This window comes from Acyrthosiphon pisum, chromosome A2 (assembly GCF_005508785.2).
Source record: "Acyrthosiphon pisum isolate AL4f chromosome A2, pea_aphid_22Mar2018_4r6ur, whole genome shotgun sequence".
NCBI classification, from domain to species: Eukaryota; Metazoa; Arthropoda; class Insecta; order Hemiptera; family Aphididae; genus Acyrthosiphon; species Acyrthosiphon pisum.
In genome coordinates, this window is record NC_042495.1 from 85,957,420 (window position 1) to 85,968,968 (window position 11,549).

The following is an 11,549-nucleotide window of genomic DNA, read 5'->3' on the forward strand; positions in this document are numbered from 1 at the left end:
CAGTATAAAAGAGTAAAAAATAATATTGATTTCCTTTTATTCCGCATATAAAATACTTGTGTTTGTATAATATATTTTAAATTAATAAAAAAAAAAAAAAATTTTAGTAATCATTTTATTATTAATTACTAGTTTAGTCATTTTTTTAGTGACTATTAAATACAATATTGTTGTTGATTATTAATATTGTGTTGGATTTCTTGTTTATAATAAAGAATTATGCTCATTATTTTATGTATTATTTTTTTAAAAATGTATTTTAATATTTCTGTTTGATGATTTTATATAACTGTTAATGTAGTGCCTGACAGCCAATTAATAGTAAGAATGTTTTGTGTTTTGTGAGGTTAAATCAAGAGGATAACTTTTCAAATAAATCAAATTACATTCAGTAGTACATAACTAAAGTAAACAAGTTTTATTATTAAATTCATTATTTACATTTTACAGTTATGTGGCCATCGGGGAAATGCAATAGTGTCTTTAATATTCTGTACATCTAACAATACTTGAAGAAATCGTTCAAAACCTATGCCAAAACCAGCAGTAGACACATTCCCAAATTTTCTTAATTCTAAATACCAATGAAGTTTGTCTTCCAATCCTGCAAAAGATAATTTTTCTTTCAAAACATCATAATCATCTTCACGTACACTTCCGCCACATAATTCACCAACATTTGGGCATAATAGGTCTACAGCATACACCTAAACAATGACAACAAAAACATTATTTTTTATATTAATTAGTTGAATATTTAACGCACCAATGACTTGTTATTAGGTATAGCTTTAGTGTAAAATGGTTTTAAATCTTTAGGCCAATCCACGACAAAAATAGGTTTCTGACCATTATATTTTACTAAAAACAATTCATGTTCTTTAGCCAAAGGTTTGCCTCGAATCATTGAATTTTTAAAGCAATTTTCTTTTTCTAATACATCACATGCTTTTTGGTAACTAATTACTTCATAAGGAACATTTACCATATTCACAGGGTCATTGTCTTTAGAAGCACCTATGATGTTTCTGTAATGGCCTATTTCATCACTAGAATTCTCCAAAAGTTGTTTTACAACTGTAGATGTAGTTTTTTCTATTGAACTCAAGAGTTCTTCTGTATTGTCAATAAAAGCTTGCTCTGCTTCAATCATATAAAATTCTGATAAATGTAACCTAGACTTTGAATTTTCTGCTCTAAATGTTGGCCCTAATGTGTAAACTTTAGTTAGAGCCCGCGCCATACATTCTAAATGCATCTGTCCAGATACTGTTAAATACGTTTGCCCGTTAAAGAAAGCTTCCATAGGTGACTGATGATCTTTTGAAATCATTTCTTTAACTAATTTTTCACTATCTGGTTTAACTGCAAATACTTCACCAGCTCCTTCACAATCATTAGAAGATAATACTGGAGCATTTATTTCTATAAAATTGTCTTCAGCAAATCTATTTCTAACAGCACTAGACAATTTGTCTCTAAGTCTAAGTAGACTACTAAATGTTGCTGTACGTGGTCGAATATGTAAATGTTGTCTGACATATTCTGGATGGTAAGTTTTTCGAGGTGCAAATGGATAACCATCTTGGACAACACATGATCCGTAAACATTAATAGATTCTGCTACCAACTCCAGTTGATAGTTAGGGTTTCTAACTAAGACACCCTCAGCTTCGAAGGAACATCCATAAGTCAATGAAGCTGGAATTTTATTTTTAGGTATTACTACTTGTAGACGACGATGTGTAGAACCATCATCTAAGTCCACGAATATGTTTTCTTTCATTTTTCGCATTGCTTTTGCCCAACCCTAAAATTCAAACAAACAATTATTAGTAAAATACAAAGTTCATAAATAGGTATAGATTGTAATTAAGAACTTTTTAATATAAAACATACAATCATAATACTACAACCAACTAATAGTTGTATTTATTAAAAATAAGGTAAAATAACTAAGAAATATTTACTTTGATATTTTATAGTTTGATTATTATTTATGTGTTTTCAGTTTTAACAATTCATTACTATTATAGATAGAAAAAAAATATTAAGCATTCAAATTGGTTGTACATAGGTCATAGAGTGAATACATTAATAACTAAATCATAAAATTATCAATATTACTAAAGAAAAAACTAAGATTCATAGGTAATACCTACTAATTATAAGGTTTGATTAAAATTATTTAGATAGGTATAACCAATTAGTTATAGGTATTACCTTTAATTTTTTTTTACAACCCTCGGGTTGAGTATTTAAAATGTCTTTTACTGAACAACTGGAATACAGATGCCTGCTCAGAGTATATCTGCATGGTAAACTTAATAGTTTCATGTTCATCATTTACTACCTGGAATTGAAAATAATATGATTATTTATTTCATAACAATATTCAATACATCCTTGTGATTGTAAAGTATAGTGAGATTATAGTAAATTATAACGTGATCTACACTGTAGTAGTATTCGGCCAAGAGAACACTTTTTTGTTAGTGTATTCTAATAATTTTTGTTACAAATTCTTTAATTAATTAATCCATTAAATGAATGTTGTTTATTAAATGTAAATAAGGTATCAATTTAAATTTGAAAGATAATTAATGAGTATTGTTGGTACATTAATACCAATTAAATTAAATATACAAATATTTAGTATATTATTCAAAAAATTAAAATTCAAAAATATGACCAAATATTTTGGATTTGTAAAATTTTAACCACATTAAAGATTTAGAGTTCTGAATTTATAACCTGGATCGTGAATTCATGATTCTAAATTTATAACCATGATTAGATACTTAATCGTGAGTATGGACGGAACTTTCAAACAAAACCAATTTTGAAATAACTTATACCTATTGATGCTAGAAACAAGTTTTCGGCACAACCATAACACAAGAATAAATTTAATTTTATAATTTATTATAATTTAACTAAAAAAAAAAACAAAATAAAATCAATTTGTCTAAAATTATATAATTATATATGTAATATATAGGTGAATAATAAATATTGTAAATTAAATTTTAACAACAATTTATATTATTAAACTTAATCTGGTCTGTCGTGGTATAAACTTGAATAGTAACTAACTATTATAGCACTATTATAAAGAAAGTATTATAATAAAGTTCTTTATAGTTTATATTATTTAATCTATTCTGTGGTTTATAATCGTGATAGTAAGTTGCTTAACAATGTAACTGTTATCACGTCAGAATGAATTATTTTTCAAACCCAACACGGGAATTGCTGGTCCTGACGAAAGAATTTTTATCTGATAAGTTAATTTACTCAAGTATTGGGTTTGTTTACAATTTTCAATTTATTTCCATTTAAATTATGCTGTTCTTGAATCAATTAAACAATTAAAATATGACTACATACATTACTCATTTAATATTATCAGTTTAATATATAATACCTATCAAGTTTATCATATTTTATATCTAAACCATTACACATTTCGTTTTGTTAAAAACCTAAAAATTGAAAAGACTCACCTGGAAGTTGGAACACAGCGGTAATTCACTTTTATAGTTAATAAAAATTATAACTTAACTTTTTCTAATTTTAATGTGTTATTACTATCTTTAGAATATGGCCACAGACAAGGTGACACTGACAGATGCTTTGTCGAATGTGGACGTGCTCGATGAACTTACACTGCCTGATGAACAACCGTGTATAGAAGCACAGCCGTGTTCAATTCTTTATCAAGCTGATTTTGATACAAATTTCGAAGACCGTAATGGATTTGTAACAGGCATAGCAAAATATATTGAAGAAGCCACTGTTCATGCCAGTCTTGTAATATGAAAATTTATGCTAAATTTGATTTTTGTGCTAATTTATGCTTATTGCTGAATGTGTTTATATTTATAATATATAATATTTTTCTTATTTTTTTGGCACTTTTTTAGAATGAATTATTAGAAGAAGGACAAGTGCATGCGGTCATGCTTTACACGTGGCGTTGTTGTTCAAGAGCAATTCCACAGCCAAAATCCAATGAACAACCTAATCGAGTTGAGATATATGAGAAAACTGTTGAGGTTTTAGGACCAGAAGTTAACAAACTGCTTCAGTTCATGTATTTCCAAGTAATTAAATCAAATTCTCTTACAGAAATTATATTATGTACTGCTTAAGCTTTGAAATATGAATGTTTGTTATTAATATTTTTATTGTATATTAGAGGAAAGCAATCGAACGGTTTTGTGGAGAAGTTAAACGTTTGTGCCATGCTGAAAAACGAAAAGACTTTATTTCTGAAGCATATATACTAACGCTCGGAAAATTTATTAATATGTTTGCTGTGCTTGATGAACTGAAAAATATGAAATCTAGTGTAAAAAATGATTATTCAAGCTATCGCCGAGCTGCTCAATTCTTAAAAGTGATGGCAGACTCTCATACACTTCAGGAATCTCAAAATTTATCCATGTTCTTGGCCACACAGAATAAAATTAGAGACACAGTTAAAGAAAATTTAGAAAAAATTCCTGCGTATGAAGAACTTTTATCAGATGTTGTCAATTTGTGTGTCCAAATGTTTGAATCAAAAATGTACCTTACTCCATCAGAAAAACATATGCTTGTTAAGGTAAATATGAATAATGCCATATTTTATTTTGCTTTGTAAAATTCATATGTATTTTATTTACAGGTTATGGGATTTGGATTGTTTCTCATGGATAATGAACTATGTAATATTAATAAATTAGATCAGAAGAAAAAACTGAATTTAGGCAAAATTGACAGAATTTTTAAGGTTTAAAATTGTTTCATTTGTTGAATATTTAATATATTTTTGTGTTTAATTGTTAATTAATTATTATTAATATGAATTATTTATTTAATATATTAGAATCTGGAAGTTGTCCCTCTATTTGGAGACATGCAGATCGCACCATTTAATTATATCAAGCGATCTAAACATTTTGAACCAGGACGTTGGCCTTTATCTAGTTCACCACAAATAAGTCCACAAGCGGATCTCATGGTACATTTACCTCAAATAAGAGAAGATCATGTAAAGTATATTAGTGAATTGGCTCGTTATAGTAATGAAGTAACAACTACATATAAAGAAACAAGAACAGATACTGAAAACAAAGATACAGCTGAATTGGGATTAAGGGGATTACAACTTCTGTCTGAGTGGACAAGTGTTGTGACAGAACTCTATTCTTGGAAATTACTTCATCCTACTGATCACCATCAAAACAAAGAATGTCCTGTTGAAGCTGAAGAATATGAACGAGCCACACGTTACAATTATACAGATGAAGAAAAATTTGCACTTATTGAAGTAATAGCAATGATAAAAGGATTACAAGTTCTTATGGCTCGAATGGAAACAGTTTTTACTGACACTATTCGTCGTAATATCTATGCAGAATTACAAGATTTTGTTCAATTAACATTGAGGGAACCATTAAGAAAGGCTATTAAGAATAAAAGAGATCTTATTAGGAGTATACTCGTTTCAGTTCGAGAAACTTGTGCTGACTGGCAAAGAGGTGTAGAGCCATCAGCAGATCCAGCTTTGAAAGGGAAAAAAGATCCAGATGTTGGATTTGGGATTAAAGTGCCTAGAAGGAATGTTGGTAAGTTGTAAATTGTAATAATAATAAAAAACACATCCAATTCTGTGTTTCTTTTTTTTTTAGGTCCTTCATCTACTCAACTCTACATGGTTAGAACAATGTTGGAATCATTAATTGCAGATAAATCTGGTGGTAAACGTACTTTACGAAAAGATATTGATGGACAATACCTGATGCAAATTGATCAATTTCATAAGACTTCATTTTTTTGGAGCTATCTCCTTGGATTTAGTCGTATGTATACAAAATTTAATATTTATAATTGGATATTTTGTTTGTTATTTCAATTACTGTGATATTATACCAGCATTATAATTACCAGTAGATATATTACTTGTTTGTTTTACCTATTGGTATATTCATAATAAACAAGTTTAATACTAGCAATAAATATTTGTCCCATGTAAATATTAATATTTATTATATATTCTTTTATTATATTTTTATTCATCAAATTTATTTTAGAGTCATTACAACAATGTTGTGATCTTTCACAACTATGGTATCGTGAATTTTATTTGGAAATGACCATGGCAAGGCGCATTCAAAAATGTACTGTTAAACATCAGCACAATGAAGAATGCAGTGATTTAATTACAATGGAGAAAAGAATTCAGTTTCCGATTGAAATGTCAATGCCTTGGATATTGACTGATCATATTTTGAAGACAAAAGAACCGTCCATGATGGAATACGTCTTATATCCGTTAGATTTGTATAATGACAGTGCTCATTATGCTTTAACTGTATTCCGCAAACAGTTTCTTTATGATGAAGTTGAGGCTGAAGTGAATCTTTGCTTTGATCAATTTGTTTACAAATTAAGTGAGCAAATCTTTGCTCACTATAAACAATTAGCATCGAGTATATTATTGGACAAGAGATTCCGTGTGGAGTGTGTTGCTATGGGTACATACCTTATTTTATATCCAAGAGCAAATAGATATGAAACTCTGTTAAAACAACGACACGTGCAATTATTGGGGCGTAGTGTAGATTTAAACAAACTGATCACACAGCGAGTTAATGCAGATATGTTAAAGTCTCTGGAGCTAGCTATTGCAAAATTTGAAGGTGGTGATATCACTGGTATTGTGGTATGTTATTTCTTAACTTTATTCTTTATCAAGTGTTGGAATTCTATACAATTTAATCGTGTTTTTTTAATATAGGAATTGGAAGGTATTATGCAAGTAAACAGATTGTGTCACAAATTGTTATGTAAACATCTAGCTTTGGATGAATTTGATGCCATGTTCCGTGAGGCTAATCATAATGTGCTGGCTCCATATGGCCGTATCACTTTGCATGTTTTTTGGGAATTAAATTATGATTTTTTACCAAACTATTGTTATAATGCTGCTACCAATCGTTTTGTTAAATGTCGAGGAATAAGTTTTACACAACCTGTACAAAGGGATAAACCTCCTCAAATGGGACACCAATATTTGTGGGGCAGCAAACAATTGAATCTTGCGTATACTACTATTTACGGACAGTATACCGGTTAGTATTATTTTTCATTATTATTTTTAAACTGTTATTATTAATTGATTTTTTTCTAACTTAGGATTTGTTGGTGCCCCACATTTCCGTACTATGTGTAAAATGTTAGGCTATCAAGGAATTGCTGTTGTTATGGAAGAGTTGTTAAAAATAGTCAAGTCATTGATTCAGGGGAATCTTTTACAATTTGCAAAAACATTAATGGAAGCTATGCCCAGGCAATGCAAATTACCACGATATGATTATGGATCACCTGGTGTTCTAGGTTATTACCATGCCCAGCTTAATGATATAGTGCAATACCCTGATGCAAAGACCGAATTGTTTCATAATTTTCGAGAATTAGGCAACACAATTCTATTTTGCTTGTTGATGGAACAAGCATTATCTCAAGAAGAAGTTTGCGACCTTCTACATGCCGCACCATTCCAGAATATCTTACCTAGACCTTTTACTAAGGAAGGTGAAAAGACAGAAAGTAAACAAAAACGATTAGAAGCAAAGTATGCTGCTTTACAAATTGTTCCTAATATTGAGCGATATGGAACAGCTAAAGTTAGTAATATAGATAAGCATATTAAATTATTATTTATATTTTAATTTTAATTTTAGCAAGTTACAATAGCTCGTGATGGAGACCTATTAACACGTGAGCGTTTATGTTGTGGTCTATCGATATTTGAAGTGGTACTTTCAAGACTTCGAGGTATGTTAGATGACCCTGTATGGGTGGGTCCACCACCTCAAAATGGCGTAATGAACATAGACGAGTGTACAGAATTTCATAGACTATGGTCGGCGCTTCAATTTGTGTATTGTATACCGGTGGGTGATACAGAGTTTACTGTCGAGTAAGTACATTTATTCATTACTGTTATAGCTTAGATTTAGTACATACATTTCTATTATTCATATTTTAGGGAGCTTTTTGGCGAAGGACTTCATTGGGCAGGTTGTACTATGATTGTTTTACTTGGCCAACAGAGAAGATTTGAGGCACTTGATTTTTGCTATCACATACTTCGAGTCCAACGAGTTGACAGCAAAGATGATAATGTTAAAGGAATTGTATGTATACATAATATATTGTATGGCTTACATTTTAAGTCATACAGACTTTACAAATGGTTTGTTTTTTTTTACAGCACTTGAAACGTATGGTTGACAGAATACGTCGTTTTCAAGTATTGAATTCACAGATTTTTGCTACATTGAACAAATATTTAAAAGCTAATGAAACAGATGCTAGCGCAGTAGAACATGTTAGATGCTTTCCACCTCCGGTACATCCATCTCATCCTTCATCACATTATTATAGACCTGATCAAACTGGGTCAAGATAAACTCTTGACTACTCCTTGAAGTATTTTGAATTTATTATACTAATCAATATCTACCTACCAACTATGTGCGTTTTAATTTATTTTATATTTATACTTATTTTTAAATGTATAATTTTAATTATTATTGGATTTTAACTATAATTATATTTAACTTTTAAATAATTAGGTATACATTGATAAGTATTTCCCATTTTTTCAAATAATTAGTTAGCGATTTAATTTTGTAATAATTTATTATATTTATTATATTAGTTGGTTTTTATAGTCAAAATCTATGATTAAATCATTGATTACTCTATTAAGATTTAATCAAGCATTTCATTTTAACATTGAATTATTTATCATTAGAAATTCAAATTATTAAAAATATATATATATTTTTTTAATTAATTTAATTTATCAATAATTCTGTAGATAAAACAACGGATCTGTTGGATAATTTTGGTTCATTTGATTTAGTGATGTTTATAAAGGCTACTGAATTTCAATTATATAGTTTAGATAGTGTTTGGTAATATACTTGTTGTTAAATTTGACATAGAAGTCAATTTAAATCAAATTAGAATTGTTTTTTTCTTAAGTAATTTATACAATGATATATTTGAAAATTAATAAATATAGATGTAAATTAAGTGAAATCTCATATGATAAAATATTTCATAATTTTTTTTTAAAGTGGTTTTAATAATAAAAATAATTGTAGTCTTTAAATTATCTAAATAGTTTTATGTACAATGCACCATTTACAAATATTTATTGAAGACCAGAAAAGAAGTCTGTAGTATTGACAACATTTGATGATGGCAAATTAAATTCTTTTGGATTAATCTTCTTAAAGTGTTTTTTTAAATCAAAATCTTCAAAGAATTCTATGTTCCAAAATTTAACAATACTACTGAAATAAGATGTTGAAGCTATTAAATGGCCATTGTCTGATATATCCAAAAGATCAACAGACATATCTTGATGATGACCAACAATTCCCAAATGACAGTTGGGAAATAAATTTGTTGCCCTAAATAATGAATGTTATAATTTTAATTTTCTGCCAGTGAGTAAAACAAAATATATATTTATCATACCTGATTTTTCCATTATCTAAAGCACTTAATATAATATTTTCTGTAACTGGAACTAATCTGTTTACTGCGGCACCTTTATCAACACATGGGTATTCATCATTGAACATACTGAAGTCTCCTGTACTAAATGTAATCAGCGATCCTTCACCAGTACCACATACTACTTTTGTTTTTCGTTTCATTGTTACACAGCTCGTTAGTGCAGATTTATATGGTTCTGACTGAAAAAAGATATTAAAAATATAATTTTATTGCAGTTCTAATAATGCATACAAAAGTAAAAATATATTAAAATACCTGGACAACCATTTTTTTAGTTGATAAGTCAATAATAGTCAATGTACCGTCACCGGAAGCACAAGCTAAAGTGGGTTCATTGTTACTATTATTAATAGTGATCATTGAATTAATACTATCCTCAGTTTTCTTTAATGAAAATCTACACCCGTTTGCGCGTATATCCCAAACTGGAAAATATAAATTAAATTAATTATCAAAGTATATTAAATATCAATAAAATGTGTGACTGTTATTCTTTACCATTAACTACACCATCTTCATCACCAGTAGCGAACAAATTTTCATCAATAAAAGAAAGCGCTGTTACAAAACTCCTATAAAAGGAAATGTTTTAAACAAAATTATGGAAATTTGTTAAGTTTGAAGTAACTAACCCAGCTGTATGAGCTTTTTCAAAGTATACTTTCATTTTTCCTGTTTCGGCATCAGACACTGAGACATTATTGTCCTTACAAGCAGAATAAATTAAATCACCAGTCTCATTAAATTCTAAAACCATAACTTTTTTTAAATGAACATTATCATTTGTCCTCAAATGCTCATTAATTTCATTACTATACTTATACCTATAAATAAAACAAAAAGTATTTATATTATAAATACATACCTTTTCCTAATATTCTTTAATTAAGAAAAATTTGCATACATAGAAATATCACCATTTGATAGCCCAAGAGCAATAACATTTGTATTTGGATGAAAAGAAATTCCACCAATTAGGACATTTCCAACAGATAAATTAGGTGGATGGTTTCTATTTTTATCTGAACTAGCTGAAAGAAAAGCTGCTACCACCTCATCTTCTTCTTCTTCTTCTTCTTCGTCATCATCCCCATTGCCGCTGCCATCAATATTCTCTTCTTCATCGTCATCATCATCGTCATCGTCATCATCATCATCATCGTCATCGTCATCATCATCATCATCATCATCCTCCTCGTCTTCTTCTCCTTCAATATCATCATCACTTACATCATCATCATCTTGTAAAATAACAGCTGAAATATTAATTGAGTAAGAATAATAAAGAGTTAGCATAATAAGCTACTATCACTAAGATAAATGTGGCTATGGTTAGGCCATGCCAACACATTAGATTGAAACCATAGACCTATAAATAGGTCTATGATTATAATAAGTAATTAGATAAACAATGGTAGTCTATTAAAGGTAAGACAATACACATTAATTTATTACAAAAAATATTAATAATAAAAGCATCATAGGTATACTCTTAAGATGGATCGTAACATTTACCTAAACTTGAATCTGATGAGGACTCATTGTCAGAATTTGAGTGATAAATGTCTTCGTCACTTTGTTCCTCCTCAGGTGCACCTTCTTCGTCAGATAATGGTGAGTCGTCAGCGGGTTTCTGAAAATCAGGCATACACATTTCACCTGTAACACAATATTTTATGTGAACAATAAATATAAAAATGATTTAATATTTTAATTTTTAATTTATGAATATTTGAATATCTATTAATATTAGAACCAAGTACTTACCCTATTGATAACTTGACCCCACAACGATAACGAGCAGTTTGCAAATTTAAAATAAAATGTGTAAATTACAAGTTTGATTTAGTACTTGAATACTTGAATAAACCACAAATTTATAGACAGTTGTAACTTGTAAACACAAGACGGTAGTCGGTATATCGAGTACGTCGTGGTCGTCATTTGTACATTAAAATCGA

General features: G+C 29.0%; 3 protein-coding genes across 4 annotated transcripts; 1 reads left to right on the plus strand and 2 right to left on the minus strand.

Annotated features, from left to right (window-relative positions):
* Nucleotides 1-392: 392 nt before the first annotated feature.
* On the minus strand, nt 393-3,129 carry LOC100160861 (probable asparagine--tRNA ligase, mitochondrial). Of its 2 annotated transcripts, none has more exons than XM_001945390.4 (4): nt 2,859-3,129; nt 2,224-2,353; nt 767-1,810; nt 393-707 (listed from the first exon to the last, which is right to left on the minus strand). In XM_001945390.4, the coding sequence occupies exons 2-4, from the start codon at nt 2,344-2,346 to the stop codon at nt 438-440; spliced, it is 1,437 nt and encodes a 478-aa protein (XP_001945425.2). In that variant the 5' UTR covers nt 2,347-2,353; nt 2,859-3,129; the 3' UTR covers nt 393-437. The 2 variants fall into 2 exon arrangements, with proteins under 2 accessions (XP_001945425.2, XP_016661812.1); XM_016806323.2 differs by lacking the exon at nt 2,859-3,129 and adding an exon at nt 2,755-2,855.
* A 163-nt stretch (nt 3,130-3,292) lies between these two features.
* LOC100159491 (cytoplasmic FMR1-interacting protein) lies at nt 3,293-8,791 on the plus strand. Its single transcript, XM_001949614.4, has 13 exons — nt 3,293-3,526; nt 3,601-3,813; nt 3,927-4,106; nt 4,202-4,609; nt 4,673-4,777; nt 4,874-5,615; nt 5,679-5,849; nt 6,081-6,712; nt 6,788-7,121; nt 7,186-7,676; nt 7,734-7,972; nt 8,042-8,189; nt 8,267-8,791. Exons 2-13 carry the CDS (start codon nt 3,604-3,606, stop codon nt 8,462-8,464), a joined length of 3,858 nt encoding a protein of 1,285 aa, XP_001949649.1. The 5' UTR covers nt 3,293-3,526; nt 3,601-3,603; the 3' UTR covers nt 8,465-8,791.
* Nucleotides 8,792-9,032: 241 nt separating this feature from the next.
* On the minus strand, nt 9,033-11,549 carry LOC100168381 (WD repeat-containing protein 55 homolog). The gene is made up of 8 exons (XM_001949715.3): nt 11,356-11,549; nt 11,104-11,247; nt 10,493-10,844; nt 10,221-10,412; nt 10,087-10,160; nt 9,844-10,013; nt 9,547-9,767; nt 9,033-9,479 (listed from the first exon to the last, which is right to left on the minus strand). The coding sequence occupies exons 2-8, from the start codon at nt 11,240-11,242 to the stop codon at nt 9,218-9,220; spliced, it is 1,410 nt and encodes a 469-aa protein (XP_001949750.1). The 5' UTR covers nt 11,243-11,247; nt 11,356-11,549; the 3' UTR covers nt 9,033-9,217.

Coding starts and splice junctions, on each gene's coding strand:
- LOC100160861 (XM_001945390.4), bottom strand. CDS start 2,346: ATGATGAACATGAAACTATTAAGTTTACCATGCAGATATACTCTGAGC. Junction 1,811..2,223: donor GTTGTAAAAAAAAATTAAAG/GTAATACCTATA, acceptor TTTGAATTTTAG/GGTTGGGCAAAAGCAATGCG. Junction 708..766: donor TACCTAATAACAAGTCATTG/GTGCGTTAAATA, acceptor GTCATTGTTTAG/GTGTATGCTGTAGACCTATT.
- LOC100159491 (XM_001949614.4), top strand. CDS start 3,604: ATGGCCACAGACAAGGTGACACTGACAGATGCTTTGTCGAATGTGGAC. Junction 4,610..4,672: donor AAAAACATATGCTTGTTAAG/GTAAATATGAAT, acceptor TTTTATTTACAG/GTTATGGGATTTGGATTGTT. Junction 7,973..8,041: donor GATACAGAGTTTACTGTCGA/GTAAGTACATTT, acceptor TTCATATTTTAG/GGAGCTTTTTGGCGAAGGAC.
- LOC100168381 (XM_001949715.3), bottom strand. CDS start 11,242: ATGTGTATGCCTGATTTTCAGAAACCCGCTGACGACTCACCATTATCT. Junction 10,845..11,103: donor CTCATCAGATTCAAGTTTAG/GTAAATGTTACG, acceptor TTAATATTTCAG/CTGTTATTTTACAAGATGAT. Junction 9,480..9,546: donor TTAGATAATGGAAAAATCAG/GTATGATAAATA, acceptor TTCATTATTTAG/GGCAACAAATTTATTTCCCA.